The 27,586-nt window shown below is 45.7% G+C and overlaps 1 protein-coding gene across 1 annotated transcript in view; it reads left to right on the top strand.

Moving 5' to 3' along the window:
• The window catches only part of LOC138515905 (alcohol dehydrogenase 1-like), a 300,767-nt gene that overhangs the window by 27,055 nt on the left and 246,126 nt on the right, over nucleotides 1-27,586 (top strand). The window contains exon 2 of the mRNA XM_069630667.1: nucleotides 17,610-17,711. Within this exon, the coding sequence (XP_069486768.1) occupies nucleotides 17,610-17,711 (102 nt within the window). The remainder of the gene's footprint in view (nucleotides 1-17,609; nucleotides 17,712-27,586) is intronic.

Raw genomic sequence — 27,586 nt, 5'->3', positions numbered from 1 at the left:
AGAAGGAATCCTGCTGCCTATTCTCCCATTATTGAGCTCTGGGATTCTGGGATCTTCTTCCCCCTCGTTTGCGACCAGTCGAACGACCTGTGAAGCGACTGGTCCCTCCAAAAACTCAGTTGGGGAAGATTTTTTTGGATGGAGGCCTGCGCCTTCTCCAGAGATGTGTAGGTGCCCACGAAGCGACCCATCTCCTTGCCGAAGGTCTCCCCGAAGAGGAGACCATGAGCAGCCTCTCCGGCCTCGTATGATGCTAAATCACTTAGCTTCTCATCAATCTTCAACAATAGGCCTCTCCGGCGCTCGGAAGCGATGGCGCAATTCGCATTCCCCAAAAGGCATACTGCCCTCTGTGCCGAGCCTGCAAGGGCGTTGGGGTCAACCTCTTCCCATGTATCCCTGCCTCTCTCCGCCAGGTCCATGATCTTCGCGAGTGGTCTGGCCAGATCCAGCACCTTCTCCTGGCAACTCCTCCAAGATCTATCAATACCCTTCCAGGGGTCTTTGCTTGTCTTCGAAACGAAAGTTAGCATCTTGCGGTCTAACTCTGGTGCCTCGGCCACTTTTCCTGGCAGGTCTGGCCTCAGGCACTCCGCTCAAAGTCTCTGATGGACCTCCTTGTCCAGTGCCTTTCTTAGCATCTTGGTCATAGACTGGGCCACTCTCGGCGAGGGCTGCCAGTCTGACGACCTCGGATTCCGGATGCTGTCCGGGTCAAACATACCTACCTCCTCTTCTTTGAGGTGTTTCTCCTTGCGGAGTCTCTTTCCTCCACTGGGTTTGCACTCCTCCTCCTCCCTCAATTCATCCTCATTCTGAGAGGGAGTTTCCCCATCTTCCTGCTTCTCTTCCGAGCCATTGTTATCATCTCCGTCATATTCTTCCCCTGGAGAGGAGGTCGTGAGGTTCGGCACTGTCTGACGCTGCAAATATGCTTCAGGGAGCTTTGCGAAGGTGTCGACGACCTCCGGGGCCTTTTCTTTCGCCCCTTCCAAAGGGCCCTGGGGGTCGAGAGGAGCTTTCCTCTTTCGTGCCTTGATACTCCCCTGTAACCCTTTCTCTGAGGGTTCTACGGGCATGCGGTCAGTGCGTATTGTGCTGTCTACTAGCTGTTGTAGCATTGCCTCTAAGGACTGCAGCCTATCTTGTAGGGGTTTAACCCCTAGAGCCACTGCATCTATCAGTGAGTTACCCAGCACCTCCTTGAAGCTGGCAGCTAGGTCTGAAGGCTGCTCTTCTTCGTACCACTCGAGCTCTGACATCTTGCGAGGATGCTGTGTGCCTTAAATACCTGGAAAGCTCACGCCCCTTTTACTGTAGATGCTACTGACGGGACCGAGATAGTATTATCTCTCTCTTCTTCCTCCCGTTATTCTATAAAATCTTTTTATTTTTTTTAATTTTTTATTTTTACTGTGGCTGCACCGGACTATTACACTCTTCTTGGTTGCCTGGGATAGGCATGTGTCACTTGCTGGGCACCGTGTATCAGGAAATCAGATTGCTTTGTCCCCAGCTGCTCGATGCACTATGCGTGCTGTAGCTTGCTCTCGTGCGGTCCGCTCGTGTAGGCAAGTGCTCCGCTATATTCTGTGAGGGGGAAGCACCTGAATTCGCTTACGAATGTAGCTCGTTCTTTCACCGCCGAGCACGGCTATCAATATGCAGACCGCTTCGTTCCGTGTCACAGATAACCTTCGACGCGGAAGCTAGCAGAGATACGGCCCCTCCTATCCAAAGGAGGGGGCCGGGGAACTTCGCCATTCCTGTGAGCGGCCAGCTCCGCCTCTGCAATGGAGGGGGCCTGCTACAGCCTCCGTAGCGGCTCCGGCTCTTCTCCTATACCGCCGCCTCGGCCACTCTGAAGGAGGGGCCGGTGGCTCCTTGCCAATGCGGGTCGAATCGCCGCTGGATCTCCCGGCGTCGGATTGAAACCCCTGGAGTGTCGGTCATATGGCACGGGGTGTCCGCGCCGAGAGACGAACTCGCCGCAAAGGCGATAGTAAAGAAAATCACACCAAAACGAAAACTAAACGTGCTAAAACCCGTACGCGCTCTGCCCCGCAACCTTAAACTTGCGATCTGCAACTACGTTAACCTTACAATTGTAACGCTTTCCCTGCCCGCTTTGCGGTATCCTTCACTAATTACATACACAATCTGCTCCTACTCAATGATTACTGCATTATAATAGGGAGCTTAATAAATAGTACTTATCTGCTTGAAGATCAGTAAAAGAAGAGGAGGAGCTCAGGGACAGGATGTGGTCATAGCTGAGCAAGGAGTGAGATGGACTACAGAGGCTATGGGGATTGTAGTTCAACAGATGAAAAGTCTGTTCAGACGGTTTTCAGTGTTTTGTTATGGTTTTTTTGAGTTTGTTGAAACTGCTGAAGAGTGGTAAGATTAAAGAAGTTGAAGCATAATGCTCGCCTCCAGTCTTGTCATAGAATTAAAGAAAACCCTCACCAAACACTGGTTGTGAGTTTGGGTACATCAAAAGGAAGACACTTGGTGCATTCAGAGCCTTAACGTGGTAAGAACACACTTGTAAGAACCTAATGGAAAACAGGTGGAAGGACAAGTAATATGCAAATAGCAGACAGGCTACCAAAAGTTAAAACCAACCAGAAAATAGAATCATACCTGAGCTGAAAACAGTGGAGCGATAGTCCTAAAATGAGGCAGCTAATAATTGAAACTGGTCAACGTCCCTTTGTGCGAAGCAAACCGGGGGGCAGCCTCAGTAACAGAAAGAACACAGGAATGGGAATTCATTACGTGTTTATTCACACACTATCTCAATACCAAGGACTCCAAAAACTGTTAAAGAAATATTGGGCACCAAAAATCCCCATGTTCGTACTCAAGAGAGCAGAAACTCTTAGGGATTACATGGTGAATGTTCAACTAACTAGACAGCAATCAAAAACCAAACTTTGCACAAGGAAGTGTTGGTGAGCAGCTGTTGATGTTCCGCATTATAGGAGCATGTACATGACAGTGGTGAGTGGAGGTGAGCAGGATCAGCGGCAGTGGTGCAGAGGGACCCAGCATCAAGATGGCAGTCAGGTGAGACATTTGTGTTGCACTTGATGCATGGGACAAATGTGATAGAGCCATTATGGCAGGGGTTGCCTTTGCAGTATCAGGTATTTTGGGTGTGTAACATGGACACTTGTCTTCAAAACTGAAATGAGTGTGGGCGTGGTTTGTGCACTTTTTGCAAAAGATGTTCCTGGTGTAGCATTGTACTTTTAATGTTATAGGTTACACACTATTTGGCAATCCCAGACACAGATGTTCAGGGTATTGTTATGGGCAAGCTGGATTAACCTGATCGCATAATTGAAGGCCATCAGGGATATGGCTTTACTGTGTGTGCTCCACAGGGGTTTCCAATTCATGTGAAGTATGTTTGTGCTACCTGGTTGTGTGTTTTCTGTTGTCCCTGTGCCCTTGCATGTGGATGAAGGTGGAAGCCCTCATGCACCTCTACTGCTATGCCATAACATGTGGCAACATTATGCAGTACACAACATACCACAATAATTTTGTATACTACAGGGTGTGCACATAGCAATACACCATCTGAGTGGTCAAGGGAGTGGAAGCGTGACTTAAGCACTCTGAATGTGTGCTCCACTATGCCCCTAGTGGCTATGTGTGCTGCATTGTAGCGCACCTCATCTGGGGTGGCTGGATTCCTGATTGATGTCAACAGGAATGGTGACAGTGGGTAGACACTGTCCCCTGCAAAAGACAAAATGGTTATTAATTGCATGAATTGCATGCATTTCTTCAGTAACTTGCTTGGCTTCCTGCAGTTGGGCCAACCCATTCACCCCCTCCCATTGGTTGCTTTGGCATTTGCAAGCCAATCACTGTAACCGGGAGGCGGGAGCTGGCCCCTACTACCAAGACCCACGACGAAGGCCTCTGTCTGCTCCCAGAATTCTACTTTAAGGTGTTTTCTTGCCACCCCTACACTTGAAGGTCCTGATGGTGCTACGTCGCTCTACTTTGAAATATGGACTTCCATTACACTCCTCCATAACTTTGGGTATACTCCCTACTCTGGACATGCCTCTACCCTCTTTTACCTCAGCCACCTTCTCTGCTTGTCCCCTACGTCTGCACTTCTGATTACACTGCATGCTCACACTGACTTCTAAATTCTGTATCTGGTGTTTTTCAAATTTGGCTGTGTTTTCATGCATTGAGTTTATTTTAAATTTGGCTGTTTTTTCATTCATTGAGCTTAGTTAAATTTGGCTGTGTTTTCATGCATTGAGCTCAGTTTAATTTTGTCTATGCTTTCATGCATTGAGATTAGTGCAATCATCCTTTGCCCATCCCTACCCCTCTTTCTATCCTTTTTTCTAAACCCCCCTTGTTTGCCTGTATGCTTGCATGTTCTATCTCGCCCCCCCGTTGTTTGCTTGAGATGCCTGCCTACTTGAATCCCTCTTTTTGTTGTTACCTCCTCCCTCCTCTCTCCTCTCCCCCTTCAATTCACTGTATCCTTAGCACTTACTCATCACATATATCGCCTGACCTATATCGTAGCAGCTTATTTGTCTCCTCCCCACCCTCACCTGTCTTTCCTCCCTCTCCCCCTCCAGCACTATCTGAAATGTTGTCAGGCCTAGTACGATAGTGGCTTGTTTTGTTCTTCTTCTTCTCCCTGTTCCCCCCACCCCTCTCTCCTCACCCCCTCACCTCTTGTTAAATTCTGGCACTACCAAAATTGTTGTCAGGCCTAGTAAGGTAGCCACTTGTCTGTCTCATTCTCCTTCCCACCCCTCCCTATCATTGTCAAAGCTCTTACTCTATCACTAATTTCACCTGACCTGTATGATAGCAGCTTGTTTGCTCCCTCCCTCATTTGTTTTTTCCTCCCTCTCCCCCTCCAGCCCTATCTGAAATGTCGTCAGGCCTAGTAAGATAGTGGTTTGTTTTAGTTCTTCTCCTTCTCCCTGTGTCCCACCCCCACCTTTTGTTTAATTCCGGCACTACCAAAATTGTTGTCAGGCCTAGTAAGGTAGCCGCTTGTCTGTCTCATTCTCCATCCCACCCCCCTTCCCTCCTTATCATTGTCTAAGGCGATTTGAGCCTTAACACTCCTATTCCATCTGGGCCTATGGGGAATGGAGATATTACTCCTGGTCCCCCTGCATATATTATTGGGGAGCCGATGCCCATCTCTTCTGTGAACGAAGAGCAAGGCCTCACTGAAGTTGGCCCCAGTAGCATGGAATCTGAGAACCCATAGCTGACACCATCCCTCTGTTGGTTGGGCCGGATTGAGTGGACTCTGTTGGAACTGCCAGAGTTCAGAGCTAAAGTCAACCTGATTCTTGACCTGTTAAAGAGCTTTAAACAATCAAATACGGGCTCCCTAAACATCACGGATGATCTGATCACAACAATTAATAACATGATCCCAGAGGGGGGTTGTTCTGAGATGATACCTAAAGGGAAACAACTTTAGGCAGCACCCTCCATGAGAGTCTAGAGTCAGATAGCGGTACCTCCTTCGCCCCCTAGTACAGTCCAAAACAACCCCCTGATTAATGTTAATTGACACAAACAAGTAGATGCTCATATAACACTGCCAAGGAATGCCAGAGAGGACAACCATCCCAATGAGCCTTATTTACAAGGGAAAGTGAGTATTTATTCCCAAACAGATAGAGGGGTGGTATTACATTTGCCATCAACAGCAGTTCCGTTAGTGGGGGTAAACTTATAATACAACATACTGGATCAATACCCAAATAAAGGGGGCCAAAATAAATCTACGTAGTATCCTGATGACCATAATAATATCCTGGGTTGGACACAAGACAAAAACAGTAGCAGCAGATTTTTTTACCATCACATTAAAGACTGAGTGATACATTCTATTCTATCTGGTCTTTCTCTGAAGAAAAAAGTCTGGATCGCCCCACTAAATGACTTTTACAGCAGGGAATAAGCAAGCTCAAGACAGCCTTTGCTTAGCAAGGAAGTTTCACCAAAAAATGTCAAGCTGAGGCCGACCTCATCACCCTGGTCACAAAGAGAATCTAACACTACCAACCTAGTATTAAGGAATGGCACACATAATGGGCAAAAGGAGAGGGGCTTTGTGGGTATCCTATGTGGTAACGCCATTTCAGACAACAGATTCCATGCCTTAACATCCTTAGAAGAGATTGATTGACAACTCCAGAATTCCACGCTCCTTGAACAGACACCTTTACCAGATTACACGAGAAGTGGGGGAGAAAAGAGACACATGCCTCAAAACTAGTAGGTTTTACATATTGATATGGAATCTAGCAGGTCAATCCCATAGACTTGGAGCCAATGACGACATTTCTAGTTTAAGAACATATGATGTGATCATGCTCCAAGGAACATGGGCTTTAACCCATATAAACCTGGATGGATATACCACCTTCCAGATCAAGGCAACGAAAACCTAGAGTTCACCTCTTTGGAGGCCTAGCAGTTCCGATGTAGCTACCCTGGGTAGCGAAGCAATTCATTCTATCCATCTCTGATGCTTCTAATCATCTCAATTAAACCATCCATGAGGGAATTTTCATGTACTAATCTAAAAACTAAATGTAGACTTCCTTTTGACAGAGCCAGACATGAAACCCCTCCATTATTTTGGGGATCAGGAATTTGGGGATCGGGGATTAATCTAAAAATAAGTTACTGACCTTGTTTGGAATTCCACTCCACATATGATTGATACCCTCATCTGCCCCAATGCCCTAAAATGATGTAGCTGGAGTGGGGCCTGAGAACCCTCAATTGTCGAGTCGAGACTGACATCCGTGGGAAATTTCCATTCATGGGTGTATTAGGAAAATCAATGTTAGACTATACATGCATACCGTAAGGGCTCTGGAATGACGTTCAGGTGTTTGTTGTTAGATCTGATTTAGCTACTGACTACTGTGTGGTATCTATAATATTGGAGGAATCATCACCCCCAGATCAGGAACGTTGGCACCTTCGACCAATATGGTAGCGACCGGAAACAAAAAAGAATTAGATCGGACACCATAGTGAATGGAAACATTTTGAAAGAAGATTATTGGCAATAACGGTGAGTTCCTAGCTGTTGTGGCTAACACCATGTGTGTTCCATGGACGACACAGAGACCCTATTGTGGAGTACCAACTTTATTAATTACTCTGTTGCAACTAACTTTCAATTTCTCTCGTCTCTCCTCTTCCTCCTCGCTCCCACGTGCCCTCCCTCATCACATGTTCAGTGCCTTTCTACCACACAACATCTCCCTGGTTATCATGAAGAGTATTGGGTTGACAACTGTTCAATCAGCTGGGAGAGTTTTTGAGTGACCCTGTGAGGTCGCCCTGGAGATTTGCAAGTCTCTCCGGATCCTTCTTCTTCAGTTTCTGCCAGATCCTCCACATGTCATCCTGCTGGACACTCCTCTGATGTCATTGCTCTTTCGTCCATCTGTCCTTCATCTCCTTTTGGTGGCTGAATGGTTTCGGTGTCCGATGTGTACAGTCAGCGGAAGAAGGAAGTGTCTTGGGTTATCTCGTACCCATCCCATGCCACTGTGACCATTGACCCTTTCACCTTGGTTACTTGAAGTGGATCAGGGTCATATTTAGTGTCTGTCTTCCTCTGCAGTCTCTGGCGGACCAGGACTTGTTCTCAGATGGGCAGCTGTAGTTTTTTCACTCCCCTTTGCTGGTCGGCCCATTCCTTTGCCTTCCTTTTCCTCTCAGCATCACTTTCTCGGATTACTGCATCCTGTTCTTCTGTGTTGTCTTCAAGTCGCAGCATTCGCATTTGAGGTTTCTATTTAATCATTATCTCCATTGGAGTCCTTCTGTTAGCCTCGTGAGGAGTATTCCTGTAGCTCCTCAACATTTGGCACACAGCTTGGGGGAATGACACTTGATCAACAAGCACTTTATGCCTGGTTTGCTTGATGGTGGACATGAATCATTCCACCATTCTGTTTGCTTGAGGCCAGAACGGTGTGATCCTCTGATGCTGGAAGCCGAGGTGTGCAGTGAACTTCCTGAACTCATGTCCTTGAAGCAGGGGCCCATTGTAGGTTTTCACAATGTATGGGACACCCCATTCTCTGAATAGTTCATTTATAGCCCCCACCACACTGGAACGCCGTGGACCACACTAGTTCTACCACTGGAAACCATGAATATTATTTCATGGCCACTAGTAAATGCCCTCCTTCTTCTAGGGGTCCGTATAAGTCCATGGCCACTCGCTACATATTATTTTGTTTGTATTCACCTGTCCTCGATGACTCTTGTGTGCCAGATTCACGATTGTCTTTCTCAGGGCTTTGGGTACTACCAATCGTCTCCCTCTCAGCAGGGTCCCTTGCTCTGTGGTGGCTAGCTCTCCATGTATTTTGGCCACTTCATGTCTACCCCTCTGCTCTATGACAGTTCCTTTTGGTGTTTCTTCCACTTGTTTGTGTTGGTGAGCTGTACTGCCGCCTTGATGGTGGGATTGCGTCTGCTCTTGTCAGTGAACATTGCTAGAGTGAGCCTCGGGGGAAGTGCGTTTTCCCATAAGTATTGGATGTAGTGCTCCACTTCTTTCTCTAGAGTGTCCTTTGTTTGTTTGTTTGTTTTATTAACATTTATATAGCGCACAGCAGTCCGGGGACATCATGGCACTTGTTACAGTACAGTCTTAGTTACATGGTCAACAGCAGTAAATATATAGGGTACAATAGTTAAGTTATTTACATTTATATTTCTGGTTATATACAATATGCTAATACATTTCTGGCTATATTACAATATACATGTCAAGGTGGGAAAGGAGGTCATGGTACTAATAGAGGAGTGTGGATTTGAGGTTGTTGCGGAAGGCCAAGATGGAAGTTTCAGCTCTGAGGGTGAACGGGAGAGAGTTCCAGAGTTGTGGTGCGATGTATGAGAAGCATAGGCCTCCAGCAGTGGTTCTCTTAATGCGAGGCGTGTGAAGCTGGTTGGAGTACTGGGATCTAGTCGGTCGGTCGGAAGTGGTTCTAGATATTCCTTCAGATAGGTAGGTGGGAGCAGTGTTGTTGATGCATCTGTGTGTGATGGTGAGGATTTTTAGCGTGATTCGATCTTTGACCTGAAGCCATCGTGCTGAGCGTCTGGCAAGGGATATGTGGTCCCTTCTAGGGATGCTAAGGTGGCTCTGAGGGCGTTATTTTGGGTGATTTGTAGTCTGTGGATGTTTTTAGCTGAGGTGCCGGCTAGGAGGGCATTACAGTAATCGAGTTTAGCGCCTACGGTTGCTCTTGCTATGGCCACTCGGTTGGGGGGGGGGTAAGGTTTGATGGCATTGATGAGTTTGGTGCTGAACGCTGATGCAGAGGCTATGGCGCTGACTTGTTTGTCCATTGATAGGTTGGCGTCAATGTGAACCCCTAAGGTCTTGACGGATGGTGATACAGGTATGGTTGAGTTGTCTATGTTGAAGTTGGTGTATTGGGGGCTTAGCTTCGTTATAGTGTTTTTAGTCCAAGAATGAGAATTTCAGTCTTGTCTCCGTTGAGACACAGGCCATTGATGGCCATCCAGGCTTGGATTGTGGCATAGATGTTGTTAAGGGTGGAGGCGTCTTTGTGGTAGAGACCAGTTAGGGGTATGAGTACTTGCGTATCGTCTGCGTAATTGGTGTATGCCACACCGATGGTGTCCAGTAGGTCAAAAAGGGGTTTCGTGAAGAAGTTATAGAGGGTAGGGGCTGTGCATGATCCTTGGGGGAAACCGCAGTTTATAGTGGTGGGGTCTGCATTTGCTATGTTGGAGTAGACCTTCGTGGCCCTTCCTTCAAGGAAGGAGGTGATCCATGAGGCTGCTTGTTTGGAGAAATGGGCTGCTTGAGTGAGGTGTTTGGTCAGTGTTTGGTGATCAACCAGATCAAAAGCCGCTGATAGGTCGAGAAGGAGGAGCAGGGCCGGTTTACCATTGTCCAGGATTTGCGAGATTTGGTTTTTTAGGTCTAGTAAGGCAGATTTTGTTCCATGGCTGGCCCGGAAGCCAGATTGCCTTTTACCTAGTATGGAATTGGCTTCTACGTATGCCTGGATCTGGTTGTGAGCTGCTTTGTCAAGAATTTTCAGGAGGAATGAGACTGTCGTTATCGGTCTATAGTTGTTTGGTTGTGCTGGATCAAGTGTAGCTTTTTTTAGAAGTGGCCACACCCAGGCTTCCTGGAGATTGTTTGGGACAGTACCTGTTTGGAATGATGTTTTAATTAAGGCGGTGATCCCGGGAGCTAGGTCATTGGCACATTCCTTGATGATTTGAGGAGGGCAGGTGTCTGCTTTGCATAGAGATGGTTTGAGCTTTTTTATAAGGATAAGGACCTCATGTTCAGTGACATTTCTGAAAGTGAATTGCTCGTGGGTGATGTTGTTGCATTTATCTAGTGTGAGGTGGTTGGTTATAGGGGTAGGGAGGGCCTTGCAGTGGTTTTGTATTTTGTTCTGGAGGAGTTTTATTTTGTTGAGCATAGCGGTCTGAATGCTGGCTCACCAAGCTTTGTCTTTAATTATCTCGTTAGCGGTGGCCGGGGGCGTGACTAGTTCATTGAAGATTGCGAATAATTCTTTTGAGTGGGAATTGGCATTAGTGATCCTGTCATTGAATGACTTGGATTTTGCTGCGAGGATGGCTTTTTTGTATTGGAGGGATAGCTGTTTGAATGAGCTTTTGTTGGGATCGTTGGGATCCGTTTGCCAGTTTTTCAGTGCCTGCCGCTTTTGTGCTCAGAGGGTCTGGAGATCTTCAGAGAACCAGGAGTTGCAATGGAATGATTTTTTTGCTTTCTTGCTTTCAAGTGGGGCTATGGTATTTATGGCATTTGTCAGGGTGTCATTAAAGATGGCTGCGAGTATATTAGGGTCTGTGGAGAAGGGAGGTGCTAGGCATGGATTTTTGAGGTGGGGTCGCAGATTGTCTGCATTGAGTTTTTTGGAACTTCTTGTTATGGTGGGCGGGGCATAGGTTAGTGTTTTGGGTATAGGGTTGGTGGGGATGGGGAATTTAATGAAGGTGTGGTCTGTCCAAGGTAGGGCGGAGTTGGAGATTTTTTATTAGTGGCGCAGTTGTGATCCATGACCCAGTCGAGGGTTCGGCCTTTTGGAGTGTGTGGGGGTGAGGACTTTTTGGGAGAATCCTAAGTCTGTAAGTTCTTTAGCAAGAGTTTTGGCGGGTTTTTCCTTTGGGTCATTGAAGCCCAGATTAAGGTCTCCTATTAAGAGGATTTTGGAGGATTTTTTGATGTTGTTCGTGAGTCGGTGGGAGAGGGGTTCTTGGAAGTCTGCTAGTAGTCCGGGCAGTCTGTATAGGATGTGGATGTTGATAAGGTTATTAGGGGAGAGTGAGAGCTTGGCTGATAGGATGTCAGCATTTCCACTCCATAAGCTGTGATCTGCTAGTCTAATGAACAGTGCTTCTTTGTGGATAAGGGCGACACCTCCTCCTGCCTTATCAGACCTGTCCTGCCTGAGGATGGTGTATCCAGGGGGCAGGGCAAGTGTGATGGCTGGGCAGGAGGCCTCATTGAGCCAGGTTTCGGTGATGCATAATAGGTCCAGATTTAGTGTAGCTAGTAAATCATTTATCTCTAGAGCGTGTGCTGTTAGGGAGCGTACGTTCATTAGAGCGCATTTCGGTGGGGGGTGTTGTGTGCTATTGATGTTTTGGTTTAAGCTAGTGTGTGGAGGAGTGTGCTTGTTTTACGAAGAGTGGGGGTGAGGGTCTTAGTCAGAGGTGGTGTGGGTGCATGTAAGAGTAGTGGATGGAAAGGGGCAGTGCGATTGTTAGCAGTAGGGTGGAGTGGCGGAGTGGTACGGGTGCCTAGTCTGGTATTTCTGGTCGTGATCGGTGTGGGTGAGCAGAGAAGTAGCATGGGGCGTGAGCGGTGTCTGAGGTTACAGAGTCTGGTGTGAAGGCTGGGTGGATGGGACTTAGTGAGATGTATGTCAGGTATTAGTGCCGGTGAGTTTGGTGTCTGGCATCGATGGAGGAGTGGTGAATGTGGGTTATGACGAGGGCTGTGAAGATGGCTGAGCGAAGTGTTATAGAGAGTGTGTATGGATGTCTGCGAAAGCTGGGGTGGGGTGGTGTGTTAATGGGCATTTTGCTTGTGGCTGAGATGGCAGTGTGTAGGCAGGGTATCAGTGCTGTACTATACCGTGCCTAGGCATTTTTTTGTAGACTGTGCAATGGGGGCAGGGCTAGCCCTATAGATCTGAGCAGTGAAGGCAGTACCTAGTATAGAATCTCAATGGCAGTACAGGCAATGATTAAAAACGAGTCTCAATAGCAGTGTGGCAATACCTAGATTTGAATATCTATGGTGGTACAGGCAATGACTGAAAAACGAGTCTCAATGGCAGTGCAGGCAATGACTAGAAACGAGTCACAGTGGCAGTGCAGGCAATACCAAGATTTGAATCTCAATGGCAGTACAGGCAGTGACTAAAAACGAGTCTCAATAGCAGTGCGGCTATACCTAGATTTGAATCTCAATGGTAGTACAGGCAATGACTGAAAAAGAGTCTCAATGGCAGTGCAGGCAATATCTAGATTTGAATCTCATGGCAGTGCAGGCAATGATTAAAAACGAATCTCAGTGGCAGTGCAGGCAATACCTAGATGTGTGTCTCAATGGTAGTACATGCAGTGACTAAAAACGAATCTCAGTGGCAGTGTAGGCTATACCTAGATTTGAAACTCAATGGCAGTGCAAGCAATGACTAAAAACGAATCTCAATAGCAGTGCAGGCAATACCTAGATGTGAATCTCAATGGTAGTACAGGCAATGACTGAAAAATAGTCTCAATAGTAGTGCAGGCAATATCTAGATTTGAATCTCATGGCAGTGCAGGCAATGATTAAAAACGAATCTCAATAGCAGTGCAGGCAATACCTAGATGTGAATCTCAATGGTAGTACAGGCAATGACTGAAAAATAGTCTCAATAGCAGTGCAGGCAATTACTAGATTTGAATCTCATGGCAGTACAGGCAATGATTAAAAACGAATCTCAATAGCAGAGCAGGCAATACCTAGATTTGAATCTCAATGGCAGTATAGGCAGTGACTAAAACGAATCTCAGTGGCAGTGTAGGCTATACCTAGATTTAAATCTCAATGGCAGTGCAGGCAGTGACTAAAAACGAGTCTCAATGGCAGTGATACATTATGGCTAGGTTCACACGCAGTATCGCAGAGTGGTTGGTGCCGGTCTGAAGTGGGGCCAGAGTTTGTGGAGCGTTCGACGGAGACCTGGGGAGTAAGGTGCTTTGCTTACAATACAAGGCAGGTGCGCTCGCCACGTATAGACATATGAAAAGCGTGATAAGAGGTGATAGGCATTGGTATAGCAATACAACCATGAACCACTGTACCTGTGGGGGAGGCCTTCGGAAGCAGGTAGCACCTTGGTGGGGAGGGGCAGGGTTTCTGGCAGATGGCAGGGACCGGCAAGGACTGCCTTTCACAGGAAGTAGCCTTTCCGATGTGGGCCTTACACGAACGTGGGCCGGCTCGCGCCTCCGGTCGTCTATTGGTGCGCTTATGCAGCGCAGCAGCCAATCGGAGTGCAGACAGCAGAATGGAGGAGATGAGGTCTGCAGGATCAATGGGCTATGCGGCCATCTTCAAATGGCTGTAGCCTCGTGGTGCCCAATTGCGGATGTGTGGAAAATCCAGTTTTGGCATCAGAAATAGCGCCGATTCAGGTCGGCCTTTGATGGTCCTTGCGGGTGTCTTGATAGATAGTCTGCTGGGTTTGCTTCTCCCCGCGGTTTATGAATAATGCAGAAGTCATACTCCTGGAGCCTGATGCCCATCTCTCAATGCATGGGGGCATTCAAGTCTTCGGGTTCCCGAACAGGGATATCAGCACTTGGTGATCCGTCACAAGGGTTACCTGCCATCCGATGATGAAACGGTGGATCTTTTCGCAGGCCCATGCTTCTGCCATACATTCCCTCTCTGCCGGGGAGTATGCTCTCTCGGTGGCCGATAGGGCTAGGCTGGCTTATGCAAAGATGCATTGGCTGGGTTGTTGGTTCGGGTTGCTCTGGGCCAGGATTGCGCCCAGCACTATGGGGCTGGCATCCACAGTTATTTATTTATTCCACTAGGGATCGAAGTTCATCCCCTGCATTTGTTGCTGCACTCAAATGGAATATTCTTTTTCAGGAGCATCCTTAGGAGATCCATACGCTTGGTATAGCTGGGGAGGTACGGAGCACAGTACCCCGCCATGCCCAAAAGGGACGTGCGCTCTGAGAAATCCGTTGGTGGGGCTAGGTGGACAATCACACTGATCTTGGCCTGATCGGCCATCATAGCTTGGTCTGAAAAGACATACACAAAGAATTTCAGGCTGGGCTTGTTGATGGCACTCTTGACATTGAAGATGAGGACTGCTGCCTGTAGGATCTCATAAAACTGTAGGAGTGCTCTGTTGTGCTAGTCTTGGGATGTGCCAAACACCTAGATATTGCTGTAGTTAAAGGAGGCTAGCACTGGTGTTATCAGCCGGCGAATGGTTTCTTGGAATACATCAGCTGTGGATGATATTCCAAAGTTGAGCCATTTGTAATGGAAGAGCCCCTCTGTATGACGTGGATGGTTGCGGATATCATACAACCTTTGTGGTGTAGGTCGCATCAGAACTTTTCTGTCAACTGGAGCGGGTGCGCTGCTCTCCATCGGAATATCCAAGCATGGGACGGGCTTAGTGGGTAGAGGTCTTTGATCTGCTGGTAGAGGTTCTGATTCATGACATTGACGGTGGACCATGTGTCAACAATGAGTTGGTGATTCAACCCATCTATCTGGATGGTGACCCTTGGAGCCAAGCTGTCATTCGCCTCAGCACTGATCAGTCGCACATATTCTTTGCTGTACCGGTGTCTTGGTGAGTGTAGTTATCCTGACCATATCCATTCTCCTCACGATTGGTGGGTGGGTTCTCAAAAGGGTCTCTCATGTAGCCAGTCTCATACATCTCGGTGTGATAGGAGTAGCGCTTCTGCGTTTAGGGCAAGTAATTGCGCTCCTCATGATATTGCGGCGACGGTTGCAGGGTGAGATCTTCCATTGCTGTGATTAATCTGGTCTGATTCTAAAATGGTCTGGTGCGCCTCCCTGAGGGGAACTTGTTGAACGTTCTGTTCAGGATACAACCTAGCATTGAATTGCCAGGGCAGGTCTTGTCGTCCAGTTAATCCTTCTGGCATGGGGGTTTTGTAACTTTGGAAGTGAGGGACTATCTCCTTGCACGTCGCCTGGAAATGATTCTCTCAGCCACACTGCGTGCACATTTGTCCCAGAGCGGAGGACTGTCCCTGATGAGGAAATTAAAATCCACATCTGTAGCACTCTTTGTCTCCTTGGGATCTCTGGTACGGGCCTCCTTGTCCTATTCTGAACAGGTTGCCCTGATTCCAGACTCCTGTCACTGGCGTGTTCTGTAGTGTTCTGTAGTGCCACCACGCTCTCCGATTTCCTGAGATTTTCTATGTCCGCTGCTTGCACATCTTGGCCCTCATTACGACCCAGGCGGTAATGGTTTAACGGCACCGTAAAAGGCGGCGGCGCCGTTAAACCATTACTGCCTGATTACAAGGTCCCTTTGTGGGACCCGTACTTAACGGCTGGTGTAGACCAGCCGTTAAAGTGGGTGCCGCAAAGGGACCTTGGTGATAATTACGGCAACCGCTATTAGCGGTGCCGTAATTATCGCCTTCCCTATTCCCATTATGCCCTATGGGGCAAAATGGGAATGGGGAAGGGCAAATGGTGAATGGGGAATTACCGCCCCCACCAACCTTGTGATGGGGGCGGTAATTCCGCCATCCACCATGGCGGAGACCGGCATGGACCATGGTGCTAATAGCACCATGGTCCAACGCCAGGGTCGTAATGAGGGCCCTAGTCTCTCGTACAATCTGGCCAGGTCCAAAATTACTGTTAATGATAATGGTTTTTTCAGCAGGTGTTTTCGAAACAAAGACAAAGTGAACCCTTCTATAATTCTGAGTCGAATCGCTTCCTCATCTGAAAAGTTTGCAAAGTTGACCGGTACTCAGGTCTCGGGTTCATCCGACCTGCCCCCATCAAAAACACATGTTGTGCATCTGTCTCTCTTGCTTTGCTGCTAATAATGGCCCCTTTCTATTCTCCTAAACAGCCACGTGCAGTGGATGATGGACACTATATAAGAGCAGCTAACATTATATTCTGTAAGGATTTTCTGAGTTATTGTATTATTTGTTTTAACGATTATTATTATTGGTTATTTTTTGCATTGGTAACATAAGTAATGTCTCATTCCAGATTCCTCCAGCTTGTAGGCACTTGACAGGCGATCAGACCCGGGTGCACAGCATCATCCTGTTCCCCAGGGGAGCGTGGTGCCCGGTGCAATCCTCTCGCAATGGTCCCAGATCTTTTGCAGCTGGCTTTTAGTTTCATGGTTTGTGGATGCCAAAACATGAAGCAACAACCGACAGGTGATAGCCCTGAAATGTATGATTTTGGCAAGAGAATATAAGATTCATTGGATTTGGAAATAAAGATAAGGGAAGTGCAGTATTTCGAAATGTGTTGGAAAAAAGATAGAATAATTATTAACAAAAAATCAATGCAGGCTATTTTTGTTTGTGTCTGCCCGCGTACATTTAAACAGAGACTTTCAAATAAATATTTGTAAAATAGTCTTCCTGTACAGCAATGGTATTTTCATATAAGTATGTTCCATTATAAATAAACCTCCACTTTTCAGCTGGGTTGATCAAAGTTTTACAAGGCCCCCACTTAAGGAAGTAGAAGTTCAGGGTACAGCAGAATCAAAGAAATAGCATTGAATCTAATAGGGCCTGATTGACAACGTGTTTTCCTATGGGGGGTTTCCATTATAAAACACCTTTGTAGATCAGGCCACAGCAGAAATTCACAAAGATATTAGTAGGAGTAACCCTACTTACCCTCAACTCACCCATATAGAGAGAGGTTTTTGATTAAAAAAATAATTTCTGTGAGCAACGCTGACTGAACTCGGGGGTAGGTCTGAGCTACGTTAAGCTGGATTTAATGTGCTTTCTAGCTGAAAATCGCATGGCTCTTATTTCCATATCAGAAATATTGCTATTTGCACCAATAGGAATTGAGTGCTGTTGATTCAAAATGGCTGGAAATATTGTGGATTGCGCCAATGGCAATTGAGTGCTATTGCTTCAAAATGGCTGACCCACTTATAGTCAATTTTGCATGGCATACAAGTGCAATGGAAGACCTGTCAATGTTGCTGCAGCCAATTTTAGGAAACCTACCTGAAAATTCATTCACTACTAATAAGAGTTTACTCGTTTACTCCACTTGCAAACTATGAAGCATTCATTAATGCTCATGAAACACCAGAAATCACACATAATTAGCCAAATTCTGTGAACAGCTGTAAAAAATGGATGTGTGAAACTCAGAAATTCCTGTAGGAAAACCGTTGTAATATGGTCTTTGGTCATACTTGAAGAAATAATAATAATTTTCTATTTGTGTTATGTCATAGGTTATAAAGTGCAAAGCAGCGGTTGCCTGGGAGCTTAATAAACCTCTCTCCATAGAAGAGATAGAAGTCGCCCCACCGAAGGCGTATGAAGTCCGGATAAAGGTACAGAAAATGTCTACAAATGATGACTTTCTACAGCCATGTTCAAGATGTGTAAACCAGAATGCTGAACCTACCCCGATAAGGGTGTCCCAGTCCAGACAGCTAGAACTACAGGATTCAAGCTAGGCAGAATAACCTACATAGTCTCCGCCAGCCCAGCAGTATTACAGAAATGTGCACTAGGGCAAGGGTAATTAGCACTAGGGCAACATTTAACTTCGCGGTAATTGCACATGCACCGATGCAACGTTTCTGGAATGTAGCTCTGCTTCATTATATCTCTTAATAATTTTAAGCGGTGAAGAGTATGCACACAGCTCTTGCACTGCCCATGTCTGGAAAGGCGGATGTGTAATCAGGAAACAATATATACCCCTTTGATGTATATGTTCTCTTTCTTGAAACGAATATAGCACACGTGGAGCTAGCACCACTGCACTTCTGGATGCATCCTCTTTTCTTTAAAAGATGTCTTTTTGGGACTCAACAAACGATGATGGAATTTGACAAATCTGCACAAAATATTGCCCAAAAATGTTTTGGGTGAAATTTACAAAAATATCCACTGTCTCTTTTACACCAAACTTGTATTATTGTTTAGAGGATTCCCGAAATTAAAATCTGTTAGTTTTGGTTTAGTGCAAATCCGTTGAGCCGAAAGCTGAAATCCAAAATTCTTTAAAAAAAATGAACACCAAGATATTTACCCATGTAAAATGCCTAAACTGATTTGATGAACACCACAATGACATGGAGGCAGGCTCAGAAACATTTCTCTCTGGGCACCACCGTATTATCCAGAATAGCAGAACATTACAGTATAGAAGGAATTGAAGGCAGTGATTGCCGACCCGAGGTCATACACTGGCTGCAGGCAGATCGAGGGCATGACCCAGAGCCATGCAATACGCGATCAAAATGAAACAAACTTTGGGAAGTATCAGGGGTGGCTGCAAGCATCAGAGAGATGGGACTTAATGCCTTCCCTTACACTTAGGTTGAGAAGTGTATGTTTACTTAGGGAAATTACCTTTTCATTCCGGAAGATAAAAGGGGAAGTCAAAACATACAAAGCTTCCTCATTACACATCCTTAAGAAACCTGCCATAACATTCCGAAAACGTGCCAAACCAAAACACAGTCAGTGATGGAGCCAGGACGGCTGGCAGGAGCCCCCCCCCACAAAGCTCCTTAACAAAGCACAGGGCACGCCACACACTGGGCCGGCCCGGAACACCACGTGTGCACAATGTCCATGATGATTATGCCGCTGCCTGGGCATGCACTCCTCCAAGTGAAAGAAGTAAATATGTTTCTTGATCAAAGCTTAAATGTTTCACCTAATGTAGAAATAAGGGGGGGGGGGTGGTGCCTTGTTTTATGGGAGGGTGCAAATATTGACCACAAGTATGAGATTCTGACTGGACCTAGTGAGGGGGCCCAAACTAATGAAAACGGGTTTAGGACAGCATACTAAATGTGAGAATTTGGGTAAAAGGCCTGACAGTTAGCAATCAGTTTTGTAGGGTGTAGGGTAACTCATGAAAAAAGTCACCAAAGGTGCACAGGTGCATTTCCCAATGCATTGGTCCCTGCAATATATGCCAGTATAAAAAACATTTTTGTGCTGGCTGTGCCCATATATTTCCATGCTGGCTCCAACAACATATGGTAGTATTTCCATATAAGAACATACTCATGTTAGCTTTGAGATTATTTTATAGTAGTACTACTGTCAATAGAAACCCTGGCTCGGCCAATATATGCCAGTACTCGTATGTAAGAAAATACTCCTGTTGGTTTGGCCATTCAAAGTGACATGACACAATAAGAAAACCTGTCCAAACTGGTTCCAATGTAAGCCAATCTAGACCCATAGGAACATTTATCATTCTTGCTTCTTCGTAGATGCTCAGTTAATAAAAGGTCATGCTGCAGTAACAAATATACAGGCTGCTACACCAAAACATCAGTCTAGTGAGGTACTGCTCCTTATCATGCTTGTTTTATCAAATATGGTGATTAATAAATGCCATGCCACAGTAAGCAATGGCCAGACTTGCTGTACAAAAATGCCAGTCTAGCCAGATAATGACACACATGAACTTGGCTTTGCCCGAAAATAACAGTAAAACATGAAAAGTCAATAAAGGATGTGCAACAATGCTCTAGTGATCCCTAGACTGCTGGGGCCTTAAACACACCAACACGTGGGCATCCCCTTTTACCCACCGGTCATTCACCCATCCATCTCCTCTCACATTAATTCACACTGCATTAACCACACAGACATGCACCCACCCAGAACATTCACATGCACATTCACATTCATACCAATTCACCCACCATTCACTCACCCATATACCTTCTCTCACACTCACCACACTCACACTGGCACCCACCCACCCAGAACATTTACACACAAACACACAGACACACACACTCACTTTACTATTCACTCCCCAACCATTCACTCACCCATAAACCTCTCATGTCCACTCGCACTGCATTATCCACCTAGGAATGCACCCACCCACCCAGAACATTCAAACACACTATCACATTCCTACTCCTTCACCCACCACACGCTGACCGCTCCACCTTCTCTCACATCCACTCACAAAGCATTATCCACACAGACTCATACCCACCTAGAACATTCAAATACACAATATCACATTCCTACTCAGTCACCTACTAGTCACCCACCCATAAACCTTCTCTCACATTGACTCAGACAGCATTCTTCACACAGGCACACACCCACACAAAATGTCAAACACACACTATCACATTCCTTACTCATTCACCCACCAGTCACACTAACACACCTCCTCCCACATCCACTCACACTGCATCCTCCACACAGGCATGTTGCCACCCACCCAGAACATGCAAACACACACTATTACATTCATACTCAATCACCCACCAGCACCACCAATTCTGCAGCCTGTGCTGAGAAATGAGATGGTAGTCGTGCACTCTTCACTTCTTCAAACTCCCCATTAGCCTGATGCTTTACTACAGCAGCATCTGTATATCTTTGTCCATCAGTTTGATCAATTCTTGAGGAACCGTCAATAAAAACAATTTCTCCTGCAGCAAGAGTATTTTCTTTTACCCTCGGGAAATCATCATAGAACTCTTCATAATTCGAGCAATCATGTACTTGCTCACCATCTGCCAATGGTTTGGTGAGGAACATGGCAGGGTTTATCGTTTTACATCTGACTATTTTGATTGTCGGATTTGTTATTACCACTTCATACGCAGAAGCTCTTTGAGACGTCAAGGTACCCTTAGGTTTCTCTTAAACAGCAAACAAAGCATGCTCAACGGATAACGCCATAGAACACCCCATCACTATACTAGCAGACATTTCAATAGCGAATACGACGGCTACCAATGAATGTTCGCACGGAAAGTGACCCCTCATAACTGGGTCTAGAGTCCCACTGTAATATGCCAGGGGCTTGTACCCTAACGTAGTCCTCTGCGTAAGCACTGCTGTCATAACTGTTCCATTTGTGTGCAAAAATAAAAAGAATTCCTCTGCATGATTGGGAATTCCTAAAACTGGAGACATAAAAATTGCTTTTTTCAATTTATCAAATCCTTCCTCCATCTCCTCAGTCCATTCAATCTTTTTCAAACTTCGCTTTGCATTTTTCAAGGATTGCAGCAATGGCTTTGTATATGAATTGTAATCAAACACCCAGACTCTAACATAATTTCACAGTCCTAAAAACTGCTGCATTTGCCTTATTGTGTGCAGTTTTGCGGTTTTCAAAATCGCCCTTTCTAGTGTAACTTTCTTTCCTTCATGCCAGATTAACTGTCATATATACAACACTTCCTGTTGACAATACTGCCATTTTTTATTTTTCCACTTTATATCCTTTCTTTGCAAGAAACATCATCAATTGAATCAAGTCTCTTCTACACTCTTCCTCAGACGTGCTGCAAACTAAAATGTCATCTACGTCTGCAACCCAACACTCAGCAAATCTACATTGCTTAAGTCCATCTGCAGGACCTTAATTTATGGAGACTCACAATACCCTTGGGGCAACCTTGTGCTTTTCAGTTTAGTCTGACGGAACGTAAATGATGTATGGTCTTGGCAGTCCTTATGCAACTGGATGGAGAAAAACACATTTTTCAAGTCAATCACCGTGAAATATTGTGCTTCAACCGGGTTATTACATAGAATCGTCACTGCATTAGGAACTAAAGGAAACTCTGCCTCTACAATCTGGTTAATTGGATGCATATCCTGAATTAAATGCCACAACCCCCGCCTTACTTTTTTTAATCAGATTCACTGCAGTATTGCAAGGTGACTCTGACATCAATAGAATGCCTTGATCCATCATAGCTGATATCGGGCCTCATTCCGAGGTAGGTGGTAAGGGATTACCGGCACCGGTAAGGACACTGGTGCCGGTAATCCCTTACCACCCTATTCAGAGGTCCCTTAGTGGGTCTCTCCATTAACTCCTGGTCTGACCAGGCATTATGGACGGGACCCGTTAAGGGACTTCAGAGCTAATAACAGTACCGCAATGTGCAGTACTGTTATTAGCTACTTCCCCATTCCCATTGAGCCCTATGGGGGCTCAATGGGAATGGGGAATGTTTTATTCAATGTGGACTTAACAGTCCCTCCAAGGTCGGAATGGACCGGTAAGTCCCCATTGAACCAACCCGGAGGCGGTACCGGTATGGGAGGCAGCCATGGAGCTAATTGCTCCATGGCTACCACCATACTCTGAATGAGGCCCATAGTCTTAAAAATTCTCTCATCTGCTTCTCTGGACATGGGGTACTGCCTTACACAGGGCAGAATTACTCCTGGTTTCAGCTTAATCTTAACCTCTTCTGCCTCTTTCAGTACGTCATATGGACCTGTTGCCCATAAGGAAATTGGCACTTTGTCCATATCCTCATCAAAATATGTGTAACATTGCCGCATGATCACCATCTGCTGTGGGATCTCTCTCCTTTCTGTTCTAATCCAATTTATAATGCTTATTTCAAACACCACTTCATCATCTGACAGGTCGTCCTTAAGCATATCCTTGTCAGTGACGTCAGTCAACCTGAACCCTTCTTCAGTAGCAATCACTCTTCTCCATGGCCTGCCCCCATAATCGAATACTCCGAGCATGGCCAATTCTCCTTGCACTATGGCTGCATGTAATTCCAAGGGGAATATCTGTCCCCCTTCCTCATTCATGGGTATCTGTGGCCTAAATAAAAACTCAACAGGTATTCTCATTATTGTGCCCACTAATCCAGGTAGCCATGTTAACAAAATTTGCACTCCATAACAAAAACCACAGGCTCTAGTGGCTTCCCTCGCAAGGCTATTTGCCCTGTGAATGCCATAATAATCTCGCTTACATTTAAATAATGTATTCCTGGTGTTGAACACACTACCCTCATCAGTCAAAGAAATGGTCATGTTCAACTTTGTCATTAAATCCCGACCTAGTATATTAACTGGCATATGTTTTGAATAAAATAATGGAACAGACATGTCACATTCTCCTATTGAAACTGGCAATTTTTCAGTAAAAGGAACTCTGCTTGTAGCTCCTGTGAAATCTTGAGCATTCATGGCATTACCTGATAACAAACATTGTCCCACTTTTATACATAAGCGAGTTGCTCCAGTGTCTACAAAAAAACAAAAGGATCTGCCTACTATTGTGACGTCAACCCTTGGTTCCTCATTAGGATTAGGCGTCACTGATAGTACTAAACACATCAATTCCCCCATTGAGCTGTCCTATTGTGGGTACATACTTATTCCTGTACCTTTAAAAGGATTCCCACTCTCGACAGTGACATCCCCTACTATAGGAGTCAACAATTGTCCTGTGTTTGCTCTTTGTTGTATCTGCATGGGTGCATGCTGCGATTGTCCTTGTGGCAGACTCAATGGTGCTTGCTGTGTTTGTGGTGCTTGTGTCTGATATACTGTCTGATCTTGGGCCGACCCATCCCTTTTTTGTGGGCTATATGCTGGAGGATAAGCTACCCCCCGAGAATTGCCCATTCTGTACATACCCTTGGCTCCCACATGTTCGTGCTATGTGCCCTGTCATTCTCTGCATAAATCAATTTCTGTTGGTTATTCACCTGTGGCATACCTGCAGTCTGTTGCGACCCTGTCCCGTCTCCACTACTTAACATCGCCCATTAAATGGCATATTTAGACCGTTTTTTTCTGCACTAGTTTGCCTTCCTCTACTTTTCTATTATCCTGCTTCTTGTTTTTCTCTTGCAACAATCAGCAATGATGCACGATGATCAGCTGCATTTCTGGCCATGACTTTGCTTCCATACCAGCAATTTCTTAAACTGTCTCTGAACTTGCTCTGGCAATCTTTGACATCAAATATGATAAAACAGCAGTATAGATTTCCCCCATGGCTCTTGCGTTTCCAAAGACCGCTGCTCTTGAAAATGTTGAATGTAAGCAAGCAGATCTTCCCCTTCCTGCATCTTTCGTGCCATTATAGCTCCCATATCTGACGTATCAGGATATTGCACTCTAAGCGCTTTACAGAATGCCACTCAACAATTATTAAACAGAGGCACGCCATAGTGTACTGTGGTCTGCGTGGTAATTCCTGCGTATCCTGCTCTCAACCAAATGTCATCAGCTCTTTCCACAAGGATGGCTGGAAGGAGACATTTAATGTCCCCTATTGCTAACGTGTTATCCACTGTCATTTTCTCTATCTTATCGATCCATTTTCCGGCATCCAATGTTAAACTCTGCAATTTGCATCTTAAGTTGTCCTTGTCCATCTGAGGCCATGGAATATAGTGTGGTCTGACCCCTCCTTTCTCTAATAAAGGAAACTGTGCAACTCAAAAATCTCAATCGGCTTCCATCGTTTGCCTATCCATAGTAGGGACGATGGTTCCTGATCGTCTTCTTCCTGGCAATGACCTTAATCTATTTACGTTGTGGTGGTGATTTGCCCTGGACACTCTGGGGCCGTCATTTAGGTCGACCTGGCCATGCCACTGGGTCTGGCGTCCTCAGTTCAGGTAGGTCTAGGTCTGACCATTTTACCTATTTATCTGTCAATAAATATTCTCCGAACCCCCATGCAGTGGTCCCTTCTTCCTCAAGGAAGGTTTCCCTTTCTCCCCAACTCATGTGACTGCCCTCTTTCTCGTCTCTATCCAGAGTCAGCCTGTCCAGAGACAGTGCTTGGTGCTCAAAACCACCCGGACTTCCCTCCTTTCCTCGGAATTGGAAAATCTCAAAGTGATTATCTTTCCCTTTATTTTTCAATTCACGTTTTGTCTTCATCTCATGATATGCATTCGCAATTCTGTCTCCAATAGTTTCCTCTTCTCTGTCTCCAATAGTTTCCTCTTCAAAATCCTCCTCTAGATTTACCGTTGAAGGCCCTGCCATTGGCTCTTGTGGTGGGAAGAACTCTTCTATGTCCTCCCATTCTACTACTGGATTCGGGTTTCTTAACTCTTTCTCAATGCGATCAATGTTGTGTGCTCTCAGCCTCCTTTTCCATTCCATTTCCTCATCAAATGCCCTTCGATTCTTTGCTTCTTTCCTAATACTTTCTTCCTCCTGTCTCTTCATCTCTCTTCTCTCATTTGCCGTACGTATTTTTTGTTTTTTTGCTTTTGCATTCACTTTTCTCTTTACTTCTCTTCCTCTAATTCTTTTTATTCTATCCCGTTCTTTGATTGCTCACTGCCTATTATCATATTTCCTTTGCTCTTCCTTCCCCAGCTGTTCTTCTTGATACAGCTGTTCTCGTCTTTTTCTATCCTTTTGTTTAAGCCCGTCCGCTTTCGGTCATTTCTCTCTGTCCTTACCTTTTTTATCTTGTTCATCCTGATCTTCCTTTTGCTGTACCTCCCCAATGCTCACTCCGTCAAGTTTGAGCAATAACTGACCTCCCATCCACAAATTTTGTATGAGTGCTATCGTGTCAATTCTGTCTTTCCTTTCCATCTCTTAATTTCCCTTTCTATAACCAGGTACATACCTGGTTGTTCACTTCTCTCTTTGTCCCGTGGAACTTTAGGGAGCACATCTTTCTCCAGAGATTTCTCCAAACCTTTGTCACTGCTATAAGCAGGCCGTTCATACATTGGGTTACTATACCCTGCTGCTGCTTTAAGCTCTCTAAGTGAATACACTCTGTCTTTTGAATCATCATCATTTACTTCATGCACGGTGGGAGGAGCAGAATGCTCATCACCCCCATCTTTACGCTGGTGCAGTATGCAGTCTTCTGGAGGTGCAGCTTCCCGTTCCTCCTGTACATGTTCCAAAGCTCTAAACTAGCTAGCCTTTTCTCTAGCTTTTTTCATGTGTACGCTGTGTGCAAATATGTGGTCATGTGTTGCAAAACTGCTTTTGACAGTGATCCCTCTTGTGGCCATGGCATGAACATTTTATTCACCGTACCCTTAACCCATTCTGCGCTATACTGTTTGAGTTTGGGTGCGTGTTTTGGCAACTGGCTGCACATGTGTACTAGCAAAGTAATATCCCCCTTTGTGATAAGGCTCACTCGCCTGTTGATACTTACCGTGCTTCACAGAAACACTTTTAAAAAACAATTACTATGATGTGAGCGTGCCCCAATCGTCGCAGCTCAAAACCTTTATATTTTGTTTCACTTCAACTTCTTTACCTAATCAATATTCTAAACAGCAAAAATAGACAATTCTCCTTCTCCTTTTAAACACAAAGGGCCTCATTACGACCCAGGCGGTAAGTTACCGCCTGGGCCGTGACTTTACCACCATGGCGTAAACTACGTTTACGCCATGGTGGTTGGCGGACTTACCGCCCCATTCCGAGGTCGGCGGGGCGGTAAGTCCCCAATCCCCATTTACCCTTCCCCATTCCCATTTTTGCCCCATAGGGCATAATGGGAGTGGGGAAGGCGTTAATTACGCCACCGTAAATTACGGTGGCGTAATTAACTCCATGGTCCCTTAGCGCCATGGATTTTAACACCTGCTAAAAGCAGGTGTTAAAAGCGCCATGGCGCTAAGGGACCTCGTAGTTGGCGGTAAGGGGTCGGCGCAGCTAACGCTGGCGTTAACCCCTTACCGCCAGGGTCGTAATGAGGCCCAAAATATTCTTTTGTTGCTCTTCGACACTTCACTTTCCTTTTGACTTACATACATATAAAATACATAACATTTAAACACACTTGGCCGGCCCACATATATCTCCTAGCCCACGCGCCTCGCGGCTTTCTCTTATTGCCCCTAATTTAGTCCTAATGGGGAGTGTGAAATATCTTCTTTAACAGACCTGTCTGTTTGTCTCCTATATATCTACTTAGATTTTAAGATATCTTCTTCTGAAGTTCCTTAATGCAGGCTTCTGGGCTATCTATGGAACGCTCTTCGTCCATACAACTCTATTTAATACCTCTTATCACTATTCACAAGATTTAACCAAGTATCTGGTATTTTTTGCCATTGTTAGCTTTTCCCATGCATACAGTTTGCCATGTTTCCCAATCTACTCACCATTTGCTTTTCGACTTCCGAATCCCGGGATCGTCTCCTCCTCAATCAGCCGCTTCAGCCTTCTCTCCACTCAGCTTCCCCTAGAAATAGGGAGGGGTTTTCGCAAGAAAACGAGGGACCCATCCAACCTATACTTGCAAATTCTTGCTTTTTAATCTAAAGCGCTATTTACATGGAGCTTCACGTTCTTTCAGCTAAATGGCGGAGGACATCCGATATTACTGTCACCCCAAAGCTTACTGGATAGATGGGCCTTTAACCATCCTCTCTCTGCTACCAAGTGAACTCTTACTCCTAAGAGCCCTTTAAGACAAGACAATGTA

This window comes from Ambystoma mexicanum, chromosome 6q, assembly GCF_040938575.1.
Source record: "Ambystoma mexicanum isolate Mex_15411 chromosome 6q, UKY_AmexF1_1, whole genome shotgun sequence".
NCBI lineage: Eukaryota > Metazoa > Chordata > Amphibia > Caudata > Ambystomatidae > Ambystoma > Ambystoma mexicanum.
The sequence above is the reverse complement of the archived record's forward strand: the minus strand, read 5'-3'. Positions and strand labels throughout refer to the sequence as shown.